Source organism: Quercus suber, unplaced genomic scaffold (assembly GCF_002906115.3).
Source record: "Quercus suber isolate HL8 unplaced genomic scaffold, Cork oak 2.0 scaffold_362, whole genome shotgun sequence".
NCBI lineage: Eukaryota > Viridiplantae > Streptophyta > Magnoliopsida > Fagales > Fagaceae > Quercus > Quercus suber.
The window spans coordinates 110,475-130,116 of NW_027069814.1; the positions used below are offsets into that span (position 1 = coordinate 110,475).

Genomic DNA, 19,642 nt, shown 5'->3' on the forward strand with positions numbered 1-19,642 from the left:
TTGGAGAAAAAAAAAAAGCTAAATTGGTGATGCTAATAGTTTATTCTTTGTGTTTGTAGACAAATCTAAGAAAAAAGAAAAAAAAGAAAAAAAAGAAAGAAAAAAAAAAGAGACAAATCTAAGTAAGGAGCATCTATTAATAATTAATGTGATTAATTTTATTTGAAAATTATATTTATGTTTGAATTCTATCAACTATTCGACCAATGACCCACCACCTCTTAGAATGAGGCTAGCAACTATGTCCTATCACCACCCAAAAAAAAAAGTTTAATAACTATACCCAACTATCAGATTATCCAAAACAATAATAATAATAATAATAATAATAATAATAATTCTTTTAATAAATGGAACTTAATATGTGTATTATTCATATTTTGATAATCTCTAATAAGCCAAAAAGATGACTCTGCTTGCAAGATGATGAGATTAACTCGTTGCACCATGTATAGGCTGTATAGCCTCTGCATTGAATAATTTCTTATCATTGAGGTGTCTTCACTTTCTTCTAAAAGGGTGTGGTGGGCTATCTTTTCTATTCCATGACAGGACAAAGTCCTTGATAAATGAGAGAGAGAGAGATAGAGAGAGAGGTTGGTGAGAGAGAGCCAGGTAGGTTGGTATTTTTGTAGTGTTGTTCCAAGCAATTTTCCAGTTCACAGTGTTAGCAAAGGGAGAGAGAGAGAGAGAGAGGTAAAGAAGAGAGAAAAACACAGTCACAAACACAATGTTTGATGGAGTATCAGACCAGTTTCACCAATTCATAGCAGCCTCAAGAACAACACTCCCCCTCCCTCCTTCTCTCTCTTTTCCTATCCATGCCTCTTCACCCCCTCCTACTACCTTCCCTCCCTATGATCCTTACAACCCTTCTCACCAAGTACCCCTCCAACCAAACCTTTTGCACCAATTGCAACACCAACCTCCAACGCAAAAACATGAAGAGAAAGAAGAAAATAACTTGGTGCCTATGAATTTAGAGATGGAAAGAGATAGATCAATACCAGAGCCAATGGATCCAGTATGGATTAATGAAGAAGTGCTTGCACTTTTGAGAATCAGATCTAGCATGGAGAATTGGTTCCCTGAGTTCACTTGGGAACATGTCTCAAGGTATACCTTTCTTTTAAGGCTTCCTCTATATAATATATATTGACTATTTGTTTTAAATTGCAATAAGGTGACTAGGGTTTTTCTTATAAATCTTGGAAATCTAATATACATATGAATTGAGCTAAAGGTGATCCTTGATCAATGAGGTTATAGCTATAGTAATTCACTCATATCATAATTTTATACACACAAAAAAGAAACGGGTTTTATGGGGGTGGTCCGGGGGGGTTTAAAGAATGCAGTTTGTACATATGTTTGATTGAAGAGTAAAAATAAAGGAAATAAATGCTAGTCTTACACAGGGGGTGGTGTTAGTTTTATATTTATGGTGGGTGCAGGAAGTTAGCAGAGCTTGGTTTCAGAAGGAGTGCTGAGAAATGCAAGGATAAGTTTGAAGAGGAAAGTAGATATTTCAATAGCAACATTAACTACAGCAAGAACTACAGGTTTTTAAGTGAGCTTGAAGAGATATATCATAATGAACAAAACCGTCATCAGGTTGAGTCAGCCGAAAAGAACCAAAGGGTGGAAAAGCCAAGCGATCAACAAGGAGAAGAAGACAAGTTGGGGCCGAGTTTGGAAGTAAAGTCACCAGGAGATGGAACAGTTAATGAAAAGCAAATTCATGATGAGAATAATGAAACTGATCTTGTGGAGGGAAAATCAAAGAGCAATATTAAGAAGAGAAAGAGGCAGAAGAATTTTGAGATGCTCAAAGGTTTGTGTGAGAAAATTGTGAGCAAGATGATGGCTCAACAAGAGGAAATGCATAACAGGCTTCTTGAAGATATGGTGAAGAGAGATGAAGAAAAGGTTGCTAAAGAAGAAGCTTGGAAGAAGCAAGAGATGGATAGGATGAATAAGGAGCTTGAAATTATGGCACAAGAGCAAGCTATTGCTGGTGATAGACAGGCTACAATCATAGAGTTCTTGAAGCAATTCACATCAAGTGCTTTTGCAATTTGCTTTGAAGAGAGACATGTACAGAATTCTCTTAAGGTACCAAAGAGTTCAAATTCACACACTCCCTCTTCTTCTTCCTCAATTGAAGCACAAAACCCTAATCCTACTTGTGATGTTAATAACCAAAACACAGTCGAAGCACTCCCTTCATCTACAATAACTCAAGTTCAAAATTCTTGCTTTCGTTCCTCCCAAGGAGACTCAATTACACCCACTCTAATTATTTCCAAAACCCTAGCACCTCAAAACCCTACTTCAACACTTTCTCCAAACACTCCAAAAGTACCCACCTCATCTACTCTTGCCATAGCTTCCCAAGACCCTAATTCCCTCAATACCCAAAACAATTCATTGACACCCACTTCAATTTCCACACAGAAAGCCTCCCCAAACCCTATAACCAATGCCAAAGATGACCTTGGAAGGAGATGGCCAAGAGATGAAGTTTTGGCTCTTATAAACCTGAGATGCAGTCTCTATGGTAATGGTGAGGACAAGGAAGGAACCAAGGCTCCTCTATGGGAGAGAATCTCACAAGGGATGTTAGAACTGGGTTACAAAAGAAGTGCAAAGAGGTGCAAAGAGAAATGGGAGAACATTAATAAGTACTTCAGGAAAACCAAGGATGTTAACAAGAAGAGGTCTCTTGATTCTCGGACATGCCCTTATTTTCATCAGTTAAGTACTTTGTACAATCAAGGAACACTTGTAGCACCTTCCGAAGGGCCTGAAAACCGCTTGATTGAACCTGAAAACTGCTCAGCTTTACCGGAAGTCGGCCACATTGATAATTCTTCTCAAGGTGTGTCTAGTAATTCAACTATGCATGTTGCTGAAGGTGAAAAAATTAATGCTCAAGTACCATCTTTTGAATTTGAATTCTAATTATGCATTGTGTGTTATTGTATTGTTAATTAAATGATAATAATATTAATAAGCGGTAGATTTTTTTGTTTCAATTATAAACAAATTAGCAGTACTTATTTTTTGTCTTTTCAGCATTTTGTTTTCAAGAAAGTTTTATGTAGGACATAAGCCTAAGTTTGTATATATTAAAGGGCACCGACAGTTTGAGTAAGAAAAAAGTTTCGAGTCTATGACCCCTCTAGGTACGTAGTCTCATTTTTATAATATCTATTTATGCTATTAAATTTCTTTTCAATATAATTTTTTTTTTTTGCTGTTTGTGGAAGAACATTCTTTATATCCCATCCTCTGTTGTTACCAAATAACATAAAACAAAGATGGAAGAATTCTAAGAATCCTTTCAGCTAAGAAAGGAGAGCTTGTATGGTTGCTTCACCAACTACTAAGAGTTTGACAAAATATACAATTCTTTGGTGATTGGTACTTCTATTGCAATTTTCATTTTTTATTTGATATGTTCAATTTATAATGTGCTTGGTTGAGTATTTGATAGAAAGAAAGAAAGGGGGGGGGGGTTGAAATTAAAGGGTACAAATTTGTTCATAAAAAGTCTATTTGATAACAAAAATTGACATTGATAATTATGATTCCTTTCCATTCCAAATCCTTAAATTTTTATGGAACACATCATTTCAAATCTTTGCATCATTATTGCTCTATAGCACTATTTTCTTTCTTTCTTTTTTTATTATAAAAAAATGAATTTTCAAATGAAGGAGAATAATAAATAATAGAAGTTAAGAGTAGAGATATAGACAGATGGAGATGAAGTCATGAGCCTTTTTTTTTTCTCTCTTTTTGTTTGTTTGTATTACCACCACGGCACAACACAACAACGTACAAGCATACTATTCAATACAATGACAACACAAAAGCATTGAAATAATGTGCTTGTTTAGGGTATGTGGGTCCTACCACATGCCCCCACTGGAGGCCAGGGTGGGACCTTATTTCTATACAGTGAATGCCTCCAAATGAAGCTTTTGTCTCCTAGTAGCAACAAACAATGTGTTCCCTCTGACTCTGAGTCTTCTTGTGGGTCCCACCTCTCTCTTTTTTTTTTTCAAAAATTATTTTTTGTTATAAACAAAAAAACAAAAAGCCTTTGCTTTGCTTTGCAGTGTGGGGCACCGTTGATGCACTGCTACACATCAGCTTCACATGTGATGGTCTGCACATCTCTGTGTACATGTGTCCAGAAACAGTAACTAGGTGCACGTGCATCTGTGGTGCCTAATAATCAAACGGTCTTTTTTTGGACACCTGGAATGTCAACTTGTTGATGAGAGTTCTGATGATGATATGATGATATCTCTACTATTTGACTTTACCCTTTGTTTATTTACGTGTGGGAATTTACATTGAGGTCTGGGTAAAAGTTTGACATAGAGTAGTTTGGCCTACACGATGTCATAATGTTTAGATTCTACGTACATATGATGGGGCATATTTGCATTGTTCTCCATACAGTTAAAACATCCCACCTGACCTTGTATAACACAAAAAGATGAGAAACTTTCTCATCCAAGAGTAACCACATCAGTTTGTGCAAATTTTTTGTCTATTTTGTAAGAAAAAACTTACTTTTTTTTTATTTTTTTTTATTTTACACATTTACTTCTACAAAACAACCACATCAGTTTATCTATTTTACAAATTTATTCAATAAAATATTCATTCTTTTTACATTTTTTTATTATTTTATTCCCTCTTCTCTCTGGAACAAACTTACAAACTTGTTTTCTCCATTAAGCCACACCCATACCTAGCCAGTCACCCTTCAACAAAATCCGTCGAGCCACACCCACACCTATCCTTTAACAAAATCACCGACACCCAGCCAGCCACCATCTTCTCTGTCGAGCTACAGACCCAACACAAACCCAAACTCACACACACCCAGCCACCATCAACGACATCAAACAAAAACGACACTAACTCACTAAAGGACACCAATCAAACAACCCAATAATCAAACCCTCCCAGCGATTCGACTTGTTCGTTGGAACTCATTTCGCCAACTCTGACCACTCAAGGACTCAGCCATTGATTCACCGATCTTCCACAACAAAAATCATAACAACAACGACACCTCTTTCTCCGCCGGAGATGACACGTTCGTGTCGTAGCCAGTCTCGAAGATCTACACCGATGAAGTGATCGGTGAGGACTTCAATGGAGGGTTTCCTGGATCGGACGGTTCAATTTCGCCCCCTCCAATGGAGATGGAGCTTGAGGAAGGCTTCGCTCTCAGGGAATGAAGGAGGTTGGACTGAGGGATTGAGGGACCGGAGAGAGAGGTCGGAGTAGAAGCTAAAAAGGAGAGAGAAACAAATAATAAATTAATAGATAGATGAGCTACAATAATTGTGTAAATATACATGGTTACTGTAGCTCATGGAAATATTTACACATCTTTACAAATTTTTACATCCACTGATGTGAGTGTTTTTTGACTTAAAATGTGTAAAATTTGTACTTTTTTCCTATTTTAGAAGATTATAGATGAGCTGATGTGGTTGCTCTAAGCCCCATAACTTTCCACACCCAAAAATTGTATTGAAGTGCTTTAGAACTTCCTCCAATTGGTTCAAAGTTGTTGTGCATTTTAAAAATGTGTATATTTACACATTTGTTATGGTAATTGTGTAAATAATTACTATAACTTTGTATTTTATTATTTTATTAATTTCACAATTTCGCTCCTTTTTTTTCTCTCTCCCTCTTTCTTCTCCTTCTATAAAACGAACTCAAACTTCTTCTCTCCTCTCTTATTTTATTTTTCCTTATTTAAACTCAAACACACTTACATGCACAAACCAACAGAGATAGATAGCACTAGTGGCTTGTGAATCAATGGATTAGTATTGATGGTTGTGGATTGGTAGCGGAGATTAGCGTTTATGGATCAACAGAAATGGATCGGTGGAACGATGGTGGAGATCGGTGCTTGTTTGGTTTGAGAATCTGAGTTTGAGAGATTAATGAGATAAGGAGAAAATAAAAAAAGATAGAGAGGTAATGACAAACATAAAAATTAAAGAAAAACTATTATTTAAATAGAATAGTGTGTAAAATAGATAATCTGATGTAAGTGTTTTGGAAAAGTTGCCATGTAAAATAGGAGAAAGTAGGTTTTTATACTAAAATAGACGGAAAATTTTAGACTGATTGATGCGAATGCTCTTACATAGTAGTATAGGAGCACTTAGAGCTTCACATCAGTCTTTGTATAATAGAAAAATGTGTAGAATTTACACAATTTTGTTTAAAAATTATTTACATTAGTCTGTATATAATTGTGTAAAATTACAAATTTGTCACAGTAACTGTGTAAATTTACATTAACACTATTTATTTTGTATTTAGTTATTTATTATTTCTTTATGTATTTGGATGATAAAGAAAAAGAGTGAATGGTAATTGTTACGTGTGAATAAAGAAAAAAATTAAAAAAATTAATATTTTAATAAAATATAATATAAAATAGATAATATGATATAAAATATTTTAAAAAGTGAATATATTAAATAGGAAAAGTACGTTCTTGGAATAAAATAGGCAAAAATTTTCGTACGAGGTAACGTGAACGACTTCTCCATCTTCTATGTACATGGTCATAAATGTAGGCTATAATAAATTAATATTTTTTTGGAGGCAGTAGCTTTCTATTGAGGCTTCTTGCGCGTCACCCATGTGTAAGTGTAACCATGTTGAACTACAGCACCGACTTATTGGTGCAATCCACGCTACCGAGGGAAAAAAACCTTGAGTAAAACTAATTCTATAAAGTTGAGGTTGAGGGCTAGGCCCAACAAGTTTTCAACCTACATGGTGGGCTTTAAATGAGACATTTAAAGGTTGGAAAGCCCAATACCCAGTTGGTCTATTCTTACAAGATCTCTCTATATTATGTCATTTTTCATATTAGCTTCCCTATTTTTGTTTCTTCTCAAATTCTCATAGACCTTAGGGAAAACTATATTTTAAACCCTACAAATTAGAGTTGTAACAAATTAAATCATATAATTTCAAAAGTGATGGATTAAACTCCGAATTTTCAAAAAGTAATAAATTAAACTTTATTTTATTTAAGTAGGAATAAACGGTATATGGTTTAATATAAATAAAAGTTTATTCATTATTCATTTTTTATTTTTTATTTTTGTTACGCCCTGCAAATTATAGAATTTCAAATGTAACTTGTCCACACTTTTAACTATTAATCACTTTAATTAGCAAGATTCAGGCATGCATGTGCTCTTTTATACAAGTGTTGCTTAATAGTCGACAAGTACTTGCATCTTAGTCAATGTTGTGACTATCAATTGGATAATGTTATTACTTGTTGGGTTTTGTGATGATGTGTCAAATCGAGCCCGATTGTGCTCCCTAGCACACCCTCAATTCATCAAAACTAAGATATGCATGCAATACCAACACCACTTGTATGAAAACAGCTCACAGTTATAGTGTAAGTGATCGATCTGCATAGTTCAAATCACAACTATTCATTATATTTAGTTGATCAATTTTCAAAACAAAATGAACTGTACAGATTGCTTTGTGTTTTACTTTGCTAAAAAAAAAAAAAAGAGAATGCCATTCCATATTTCCATCAATTATTGCAAACAGAAGTGTAGAACTTAGTTTTGTTCTTCCATATATGGATATAAGTGAGAAAGAAATATGCCTCACGACTCTCCAATCTCATATGCCAATTCTTCCATCTTTGGTACTCAACTATTAGAAACTGAAAGAATATGGACAGACATCCAAAGTAAACATGTCCCTCTATTTGCTTCATAATGATTGTAACATTCAAGAGTTATAGAGTAATGGTTTGGACCGTTACTTTACTCTACTAAAGTCCATTATCCCACTCAATATTAATGAAGTGGTGTGTATATAAATACCAAGAGTGGAACCCATTGAATAGTGGAACAAATTCTGCATTTTTAATAGTGTACACAGAGTGTTGTGAGATTTTTAGGTTGTGGGTTATGTTTGCATCACTCTAGTAGTGTGCAACATCGTCGAAGAAACGTTTTTGGTTCGTGGGTTACACAAACTAAAATTCAAAATGTGTTTAGATAGCTGGTTTGCATAAAGGTTGACTCTAGACAGCGTAGAATAATCTCAAAACTCCTGTGTGATCGTCAGTTTAAGCCAAAAGACGTATGCCGAAAGACCGATTGTGTAAATTCCGCTGCAAGTCTTCTATTTCTTGCATCAACATGTGAGCCAACCTCACATATCAGTTTCAGTGTCCCTGTATATGTACTATAGTGCCTAATGCCTCTTCACAATTCACATATCCACCCCAACATGTCAACCACGTAGCAAAGAAAGTAATACCAAACCTCTCTTTTCCCTTTCATATGTATGGTCTATTGAGACTCTGGCACGTTGTCTACAGCATTTGACTAGTCAGGGATTCAGAGAAGCTTTTCTGTGGGAATATGCTCAGTGTCCCACTAGGCTTCGTTTTGTACAGCATTTCTTCTATTCCTTTTTCTATTTTGTAGTTGTCATTTTTTGAACCCAAGTTTCATGATTTAGCATCATAATTAAGTTAGAATTTCTTGGATATCTGTAAGCTTTTGAGGAGAAATATATATATTGAGATAGAAGTATTAAAAATTGAATTGTAGTATATATTTCATATTTTCTTTTATGAGGCAGTAACATATATGGCTAAAGTCATTTGATCTACCATGTATGGTGGGATTTTATTGCAAACCAAATAAAATAAAATTAGAAACTAAATAAGGCTGTTAGCACTACTTATATTACGACACTTTTTTTTTTTGATACGTATATTACAACACTTATAACTAATAACAAAGCAATACCTTCATTCAATGATACAACTCAATTCAACTAAGTGTTAATCCCAATTACCACCACGCACTATTGGCGTGATGGTCACTCCACAAATACAAAATTTTTGTGAGTAGAGGGAGCAAGAGTCAATATTCAAGTTTTTGAGAAGAAACTTTACACACATATACATTTAAATTATGTTAAAATAAAATTTCTATCATGTATAAGAAAAAAAAATGTTTTAATCCCAATCAAATAAACAAATAATTTGTTTCATCTAAAGTTAATTATCATATTCTACACTATCATTCAAATAATTTAGCAGGATCCATATATATGATTCGAATATTGGACCTGCATCACATGAAGGAAATGGTATTATAAGACCATAGCCAATTTGCACAATAACTCTCTATGATGCATCCCATTTCTTTATATTTAAGTACGCTTTGCCTCTTTCCTAATGAGCAGGAAGACCATAATTTTTATTTTTCCTGTTCACAACAAATGGGAGGAGATTACTACAGGATTCAGAATTTAAATTCTCGTTTGAATAGACTAGACACTGCTACACTGAACCACAAGACTATTGAGAAGCAAGGTTACCATAATCATACAATTTTAGTATTCCAACTTGGTCCTTCACCTATGAATTGAAGTATCGCCATAAAATATCTCAAACAGGCCTAGCTTAGCTAGGCCTATAGTACTTGTGAATCTTTGTAATTAAAATAGCCAACTGGATCAGAAATATGAAGTTGACAGACATGTGAATATGGGTAGCACTTTCGGTGTTCTCTCTTCTATCACTTTTTTTCTTCTTAACTTTGTAGGGTATGTTATATGTATATGTAACATCCCACCATGTAGGCTTTAGTTGCCAGCAAATATATATATGCTTATTACAAACAAGGAAATATGAGAAGAAATAAAGATTGAAATTATTTTCCTGACTTTTTCTCATCTGACTTCTCTCTCTCTCTCTCTCTCTCTCTCTCCCTCACACACACACACACACAAACATACTGATATCGCCCTGGTTTTTTTTTTTCCTCATTTGAGGAGGAGTTGTATACCAGCTGGAAATCATAGTTTATGACAGATGTACCGTGCAAAACTCGGTTTCATGGTTTGTACGAAACAAAATATTCTTAAAATATGGTTGATACCTTGGAAAGTTAGATGAAAAATATCGTACTAATAATAAAATCAAATAATGGTTCCTGAAGATATGGTTAATATCTCTAATATCTAGAGCATATTGTTTTGAGTAGTACTATAGCTAGCCATAATAATTTTCAAAATTATTAAGTTGGCAAGTTATTGATTTTCAAATTGATCCATCTCTAATATCCTTTATTGTTTTTTTTTTTTTTTTTGAGAATAATATCATTTATTGTTTATCAATTACAATTAAGAACTTGTCACAATTGTAAAGTATGTTATGAAAATTATTGTAAAGTTATTTTGAAAACAGTCAAGTTGAAAAAAAAAAAAAAAGTTTCAACGGTCTTTCTGACTCTTGAAATAAGTTTTTCATTTTTATCAGGGTTACTAGCTGTTGAAAAAAAAAAAACTCTTGATAAATATCTCAAAAATGGTCAAAATTCAGATGCATATTACGCTCAATTAAAGTACTTAGGGTTATTAATCGTCGAAACGTATACTTTAATATTGTTTCAATGGCGTATCAAAAAAAAAAAAAAAAAAATTGTTTCAATGGTTACCAAACCTTCAAAACCTCAAAGTAAGTTATTATTATTATTTTTTTCCCTTTCTTCATGACCATATCTCATGTCAATAAAAAATATTCTAAAACACTATATTTCATAACCTGATTCAAATCAAATTCCAAAACACAATGGTTCAAATCATTTCAATATCCACCACAATTATACATGTATAATTCAAATCAAATACATTTTATATATATAACTTGTCCAAATCAATTTCAATGTGTACCATAATTCCTCAGAGTTTCACATTGAAAGAAAATCTCCCTACTTGCTGCCTTATAAGCTGTAAAGTTAAGGGAGTAGTGTACCATTAGTCTTCAGAAATGGTCTCCACAATAAAAGGGCAAGACCAAGCATCTACCCATCAGATCTGAAGACTAATGGTACACTACTCCCTTGATTTCATAGGGTTTTTTTTTTTTTTTTTTTTTTCGATGTGGGATTCTGAGGAATGGGAGCAAGGCCAAGCCTCTGCCCATCTCCAAAAATGGTCTCCACAACATACATATATATATATATATATATATCTCAAAAGACCATATATTATCAAGTCCACATTAGTTCCAAAATTATAACATGATAAATTAAATACATCAAAACAAAATAACAAAAGACTATGTATAAGCAAGTCCACAATAGTCCCAAATGTAAGATTATCTCCATTAGAAGATATAATTTGGTCCACATACAATTTATTTTAATTCTAATTTATTATAATTTATTGTATTTATTTAAATAATAAGAGTGATAGATAAAGATCCTCTACTATTATGAGTTTTTTTTTTCCTTTGTGAGCAAACACTTATAACATTATTTGGTAAATAAACGTCTTTTGGTGAAGATACATACTCCTAGATGGAATGAATATAAATAAGAGAGCCAATGTTAAATTAAAGAGGTCCCTAGTCAAGCATTAAAAAACTTGTTTTCTCCATCAAAGGGTTTCTAAAGAGAATGCCATAGACTAGAAATTTTTTTTATTCATTATTTTAAATTAAGTTTTTTTCTCTATAAATCACTTGAACAACAATAGTTGAAGGTATGCTTTGTTTTCTTTTGCTGTTTTAAATTTCTCACAAAGTACCTATCATGATAAACAAGTACCTCAAAACAAAATAACTATTCAATGATTTCATTTACTTGTTGAACTCAAACTAGTACCTGCTGCCATAGAGAAGAGAAAAAAAATTCACAAAAATATGGTAGTAAAGAGAATTAAAATCCTATTTCTGATGAACTAATAAAAACATGAGAGAGAGAGAGAGAGAGAGAGAGAGAGAGAGAGAGAGAGAGAGAGAGAGAGAGAGAGAGAGAGAGAGAGAGAGAGAGAGAGAGAGAGCCCTTGCCAATGAAACCTTGGAACCTTTTGAGAGGGAGGACCTAAGAGCATCTCCAGCAAATTCATCAAATTTTTGTACTGTTTGGAGAATGAACAGTGATTTTTTCTTTTATCTACCAACTTTTTCAAATACACTTTCCAACAGATTCTCTATCTCATTTAAATATTATTTCTTCATTCATTATTTATTCTTTTTTTAACAATTATATATCTTCCAATATTTTTTTATTCAACACTTGATTAATATAATAGAAAAAAATATTTGAAGAATGAACAGTAGCCCATCAGATTTGATGAGCTACTGTTCATGAGTAAAAAAAAATTTAGAATTTAGAGAATCCATTGGAGTGGTTTTTTTTTTGGTCTCATTCTCTATAATAGAGAATATTTTGCTTTTACATACACCATTGGAGATGCTCTAAATACTCTTAATATCCTAAAACAAAATTGTGAGAGTTTTTGTTTTCTGGTCTTTTTCTAGGGGTGGTAGGGGGTGGTCTATTTTCGTGGGTTTGTGAGAGTTGAAAAGGTTGCCTCAATTTGGGGATACCTTCATCATGATGTTGAAGAATGTTGCCTCAAGAGCCAAAACTCATATAAGCAAGCCCATCCTTTTTTTTTTCCCCTTAACATGTATTTTGAGGGTTATTTTGACTTATTTTGAGAGATTTAATGACACTCAGAGTCGGAATAAGTCTAATAATGCTTACACCCACATATCAATGTTGGAGTATGTATCGATATTTGTTAGTGAACCCTCGAGAAAAATGGGTCGAAACAAATCTAAGTTCTTTGTAGTGAATGGAATCTTCTTACCTACTTTCTTATCCCTTGTTTGTTGCAAATTAAATCCTGCCTCATCTTCCATACTCCAAGTTGTTGCAATAGACCTAAGCAAACTAATAAAAGTTCAGTTTTCATGTACACTCCATGAGTGATAACTTTTTAAGTAGCAGTTGTGCAATTGTGTGGCTATTTAATAGAACATTACATTTCACCCAATGAAAAATGTACTTTTTCACGATATCTTGCTTTGGAGTCTCATGATATATTGCACAAATTACTTAATTTTTTCCATGAAAATTGAATTAAAGGAAAAGGTTTTGGATGCCTTTGCACCTTTTTATTAGGTTTAAAAGGTGTATACTTTTAGTGGTAGGAAGTAGTAACAATGTAACATCGCCATAAAACACCGAATCAATCTACTTCAACGTGTGACAAAGAAACTTTCCTACATTTCTGGTGTTCTTAAGAAGTGCTTTGTTCTCTCAATTGAAGTGCACTGTAGGATTATAAGAAAATTGGGACATAATTGTTGGTAAACTCTGCTTTATGATTGTCTTTATTCATTGTCTACATCTAAATTTATATATGAATTTTCAATTAGCTAAAACTAAACTGCAACTTCCTTTAATTTATCAATAAAACAATCAAAACTCGTCTTGATCTAATTAATCCGATTCATCATAATTCAAACTAATTTATTTGAATCAAACTAATCAAAATAAGTACTCATGACATACAAACGAACCCAAGACTAGACTAGCGTGCTTGTCATTAGACAGTTATCATATAAAAGATGCTTTCACTAATTAAAGTACAAAGAAGAATGAAGGAAAATATAGGAAGAACAAAGTTGTTTGACAAGGCTTGAGAAATGATACATCTATGGATAGAGGATCTACTTATTTAGATGTTTATATCGTTGGTCTTAATAATAAGGATGGTACCGGTCCTATAAAGGAATCGATCATATATGCCAATATTGATTGAGAGGATTTGATGTTTAGAAATGGCCAGCAATGATAAGTACGCAATATTTTCACGGCTCTTTGAAGAGTTGTATCATTTCTCAAAGGTTGCAACACATCATCAAACAACACAACTGTATTGTAAAGCAAATCATCCTCTCAAAGATGAGAAATTAGATACATATTAACTCGATACACTTCCGATTATATAGGAATTCCATTGCATTAAGCTAGCATGGGCTAACAACAGTAAGATACCAAGTGATAATGGCAGTAATGGCAAGCTACCAAGTAATCATGGTAATCGCCACTTCCAGTTTTTCTTTGCTATATCTTTCGTTTAATCAATGCCACACCTTATCGTTTGGAACCACCCTGAGTACTAGTCGTACATGTATTTACAATATTGTATTACAATATTGTGGGGAATAAAGCATGGCAGCTGATCCACTTTATGATAATAGGTGCTTTCATCAATCACTGTTAGTTGAAAAGCTGAACTGTTGAACAACCAAGAACGTGTCTACCTTAATGCAAACGGCAGAAGTACCACGGATTTCCTGTGTTTCTCGTTCATATCATCAAACCATTCTTCAGTTAGACCATAATGTGTAAAAAGGGACGGGCACGAGACTTGGAGTTATAGGAGGGGCAGTTCTGCTGCTTGTTGCGGCTGCTTCGGCCTCGGACTAACCACTGAAGATTTTTTTTTTTTTTGGTCTTTGTTGCATGCGTGCTGGATGAGGAAAAAAATTATTATTTTTAAAACTTTTTAAAAAGACAAGTAGTTTGTTTGGGGTAAAATAGACTGACTGGGTTTTTTTTTTTAGTTTTATTATTGATAATTTTTGTTATTGGGCTAATTTTTTTGGATTTGTAAATTTTGTTTTAGATTTAACCTATTAATTTTTTTATGGCCTTTAAAAAGTGGAAAATACTAAAGTTATTTATTTACTTATTTTTTTTACAAATTGTTATTGTAGTAAGTGGTTATTGATAAGTAAAAAAATGATATAAGTGTAGTAACTATTAAGAATTTTCTACCTCAACAGTTTGTATTGATTTTATAGAAAAGTTTGGGGTTATAACATTACTCTTAAAAGAATCGATAACATTGTTAAGAGGGGCAAAGTGTCATTTTATTAAACAAAATTACTAAAATTAGTACCTATTAATATACTAATATATTTTTTAAAAAAAAATTGGGAGGCATTGGCCCCCAAGTCCATATCTAGCTCCCACCACGTGAATTTTTTTTGCTCAAAGAGGAACTAAAATAAAGTCCTGCAGTTTAATAAAATTGACAAAATACTCAAAGACACAATCACTTCTAAACTAAATTTCACAACTTGTTGACTTGTGTGATTGTGAATGATCGATTGAAAATGATGGGTTACACAAGTCACTAGTGAGCAAAAAATATCAAACATTTACAGTTGCACAAATTAACAAATTGCGAAATTGTATGCACATGCTTCTAGATTCATTCTAAGACGGTGCTATATCAATCATTATTTGGAAAGAAAGGCGGGTTAGTGAGTACCAGAATGTCTACATGAACCTTCTTGCTAATGAACAAATCATGATACACATGCCAAAAGGTCAAAAAGAAAATAAGAAAAAAGCTATGATGTTGGCATTCGGCTCAACAAAAAAAAGTTAATCATCATCCTCATCATGAAAGAAATTGTATGCACATGCTTCTAGATTCATTCTAAGACGGTGCTATATCAATCATTATTTGGAAAGAAAGGCGGGTTAGTGAGTACCAGAATGTCTACATGAACCTTCTTGCTAATGAACAAATCATGATACACATGCCAAAAGGTCAAAAAGAAAATAAGAAAAAAGCTATGATGTTGGCATTCGGCTCAACAAAAAAAAGTTAATCATCATCCTCATCATGAACAGGTGAGAATGAAATTGCTATTAATTAAGGATACCAAACTAATCAAGCCATTAATCCACTAGGCAAATCTTTCATGAATGGCCATAAACTAAAATTCATTGATCTCTTTGGACAAAAAAAAAAATGGTTGACATTAATGATCTTTGGGCTTTATATGCAGTGGGATCAAGGCATCAAGCTATAATTTTCAAAGTTTTTTTTGTCCTTGATTCACTTTTTTGACTTTGCCAAAGTGTTTCCCATGAGTTTAGGCGGTCATGAATCATGATTTTCAACTTTTTCATTTTCCTTCAAAATGATTTAACATTCTTTGCATGTTCCTCCTAGGCTGAACTGCATCAAAGTCTAAAAAGAGAGAGAAAATCAAAGCCATGCTGCATAGCTAGTGAGGACAAAAAAAATCAAAGCCTTTCTTTTTTATTACTCATTTGAAATTAATGCTAGGATATCATATTCTAATGCGGTTGAGGCACGCGCTTAGCCTGTTAGTGGGGTGCAATAATTCACTTGCCAAACGGCCTATCTTCTGCGGGACCTACAGAATACAGACTCAGACGACGTAGCACGTCCACAAAAATGGCTGCAAGCCTGCAACCTTTTATTAAACATTAAACAATAAATTTAACATCTACTCATAATATATTTCATAATTTTTTTTTCCCACAAAAATGTCAAAAATTTGAATATATAAAGTTAATAATACTTTATGCAAAAAATAAAATAAAAATGTTAATACAACTACGCCAAACATTTCTCAAAAAAAAAAAAAAACTACACCAAACATAATTGTGGGCTTTGGGTTCGACTTCAACAGTGAGAAGCGTTGGTGGAACACTGTTTTAGTGCTCATCGACACTTTAATGGAGTTTTTTTTTTTTTTAGAGAATCTCAACTTATGGCGTTCACTCCTGATAATAGTTTTTTATCATCAGACGAACATATTAATTAGTTTTTGGTGTAAGCAAAGATCGAATCTCGGATCTCTTATACAACTATCAAAGACTTTACTAGTTAAGTTAACTGAAACCCACCATACTTTAATAGAGTTGGAATATCTACAATGCTATTATGATCACGCTCAAATGAGAAAGTTATATTTAATTTACTTCTCCTACCTTTTCTCATTGAGGAATGAAAAAAAAAAAAATTACTATAGTATTTTCTCCAAAAGTCAAGTTTTGTTGCAATCACAAGTGTATTCTACCAAAAGTGATTGATTTCAGTTTCGAGTATGATAATAAATTGGGAGTAAGACTGTCTACCATGATCTCTCTCATTTATATCTATATCTATATTATAACTAAAAGTCATAGCGTAGCAATGAATTTTGCTACTCTCTTATTGTGCCATCATTCACCTATTTTGAACCCTCTTTACCTTATTTTTAACTTTTCTTCCTCTCATTAATTTTTTAATTTATTGTTACGTTTTCTCCAATTTTTCCATTTTATCTTTTCATCTTCCCACTACCCTCTACCTTAATGTTACTCTTTCTCTATACTTTTATCTTCTTTTATTTTTTGGCTCTTCTTATTATCTTCCTCTTACTATAAATTAGTCATTTTCTATCTCATTCTATGCATATTTTTCTCACACAAAAAATGTTACAAAGCATAGCTTGAATAAATTCTCTCATGAAAATTTGATTACTCTCTCTCTCTCTCTCTCACTCTCACATATTTATTATTCTTTCTTGCAACTCTATTTTAAGTTGATGAATTTTTGTTTTTTTATAACTCTATTGTGGGTTAATACATTTTGGTGTTGTGTTTTTGAATTCCCCATCATAATTACAAAATAATTATATATTTTCATGTATCGCATAGGTCTATGATTAGTATATTATTTGAAAAATGCTAGAGATGTAAACTTTTTTTTTACAAAATTTTTTACAAATTGCTGATGTGGCGAGTGAGTAATGGTAGATAAAAAAGTAATGTTATTAGTGGGTCCAAATGAGAACCAGTAAGAAGTTGGTCACTACAACAATTTATAAAAATATTGTAAAAAATTTCGACTTTAGCATTCCTCATATTATTTTGTACCAGTTAAGACTTAAGACCATATTAATGCTCGACAATTTTGGCAAATATGAAGGGTATATTGGTCATTTCGAGTGAACAAAATAGCACCAGATGATGAGCCTCGTGATTGGGGGACAGTTGGTTGCAAATCAGGGGGGTCGTGGGGAGATGGTCCGGGGTCCATTTGTTTCTCTTGTTTGGTCTTTTTTCATCCATGACTTAATGCAGCTTGACCAAAAAAAAAAAAAAAAAATTTTAATTATTATTTTTGGTAGTATATAGTAGTAAATAAATATGATAAATTATAGTAGTTTGTTGGGTCCATTGGATAAATAATTCTTGACCCCTTCATATACAATGTATTTTCATTTGGATCCGAGCTATCTCGAGCCAATTCCTAACATCTATATACTAATACATACTTGGTGTAATTTTTAGGGTTTTCTGACAGTTAGACCCACTTTTATAAATTTAATTTTCTTCTCTTTATTTTCTCTCAAAATAGTTAGAAAGCATCTTCTCAAAAGAAATAAAAATAAAAATAGCAAGCAAAAAGGGAACGTATCTATAAATTACAAAGTAGTTTGTCTTAATATGAAAAAGCCAACTTTTTTGATAATGAGATGTAATTTATAGGGTACTAATATTAAATCAATAGTCAAAATATTAGGCATGCTAAATCAGTAGTCAAAATATGACAGTCAAGTTGAGTTTAGCATTAGGTTGCTTAAACTTGGTTTGTTTGTTTTACATTATCTCGAACAAGCACTTAAAACGAATTTGATTGAAAGTTGACCTCATGTAAGCTTGGTTTCTTTGAAAGTTAGTGTCAAGGAGAGCCAAGTAGCATGTTCATCAAGCCTAGTTTGTTGTCTTTCGGGTTAAGTTATATTAGGTTATTTAAAGTTTTAAACAACCTTTACTAAAAAAAAAAGGTGATATAAACAACCCTTTCAAGACAATATCAAGCAGTTCCCAGTTGGGTTTGATTTATAACCCTCAATACCAATTAAATTTGACAACATTAGTAAATATATTTAACAAAAAGCAAGGAAAAAGATATTGAAGTTAAATTCTTTGAAAGAACTCAACTACACATCTACACCATTGAGTTCCAAAACTTTTGACATCAATTATTGGTATAAAAAATAAAATAAAAGAAATTGCATTACATATTTATATAAGCAAATGAAAGGGATGATATGATCACAAATAACATAAACATTTAAGGACCCGTTTGGTAATGTTATTCTAGTAAGGTTGTTTAAGTATTGTGAAAATACGTGTTGGTAAAAGAATGTTGTGGAAATACGTGTTGTATTATTTAAACAATGAAAATTGTTGTTTAAATACCCTTACCAAACACCCCCTTAATTGCCAATGATTTTTACCTTTTTAACTAGGAGAGAACACAATTCAGTTCGGCTAGTTTTGGGGTGGTTTTTTAGTAGCATTGCTAAGATTGAAGTTCTTAGAATTGGAATCGTTATCGCGCTGCTGATGTTGGCTTTTTAGCAACGTTGGAGGCTTTTCTTTTTTCCTTTTGTTAGTACAGTCGATCAAATTTTGAAACCCATAACCTAGTTTTGAAACCCACAACTAGAACCTAAAGAGAGCAAATCTAGTAGCAATCAGAGTAAATAAGGATGAGAGAGAGAGAGAGAGAGAGAGGTTAAACAGGTTTGTGGTGTGAGTAGATTTGGGTTGTGGGTTAAGAGAGAAGTGTGTGTGTTATGAAAAAACTGAGTTGATGGTGGTCTGTGGTGTGGTTAGTTGTTAGAATTTTGAAATGGCAACTAGCCACTGTATTGGCTGAAGTTAAAAATCTAAGCCACCCTAGTCACTGTCGAATCTCTTTGTAGTGGCTAGATTGGTGCAAAATCAACTAAGTGGGTTGGTCTCGAATTAGTTGTGAACACACTTACTTTTGGCCAATTGGTGTAGCATTTGGGTTTTGAGCATGAACAAACCATTTTTGATTTGATCAAATTGGGTTTCAAAGCTTTGAATTGATACCATCCGAAATGGATCAAACTCACATCCTTCTTGAG

General features: G+C 32.9%; 1 protein-coding gene across 1 annotated transcript; it reads left to right on the plus strand.

Moving 5' to 3' along the window:
* Positions 1 to 521: 521 nt before the first annotated feature.
* LOC112024754 (trihelix transcription factor GTL2) lies at positions 522 to 3,259 on the plus strand. Its single transcript, XM_024057386.2, has 2 exons — positions 522 to 1,116; positions 1,455 to 3,259. Exons 1-2 carry the CDS (start codon positions 731 to 733, stop codon positions 2,962 to 2,964), a joined length of 1,896 nt encoding a protein of 631 aa, XP_023913154.2. The 5' UTR covers positions 522 to 730; the 3' UTR covers positions 2,965 to 3,259.
* The last annotated feature ends 16,383 nt before the right edge of the window (positions 3,260 to 19,642 follow it).

Excerpts from the sequence above, each read along its gene's own strand:
- LOC112024754 (XM_024057386.2), top strand. The coding sequence starts at position 731 with ATGTTTGATGGAGTATCAGACCAGTTTCACCAATTCATAGCAGCCTCA. Across the intron at positions 1,117-1,454 it reads ACTTGGGAACATGTCTCAAG|GAAGTTAGCAGAGCTTGGTT; the intron begins GTATACCTTTCT and ends TGGTGGGTGCAG.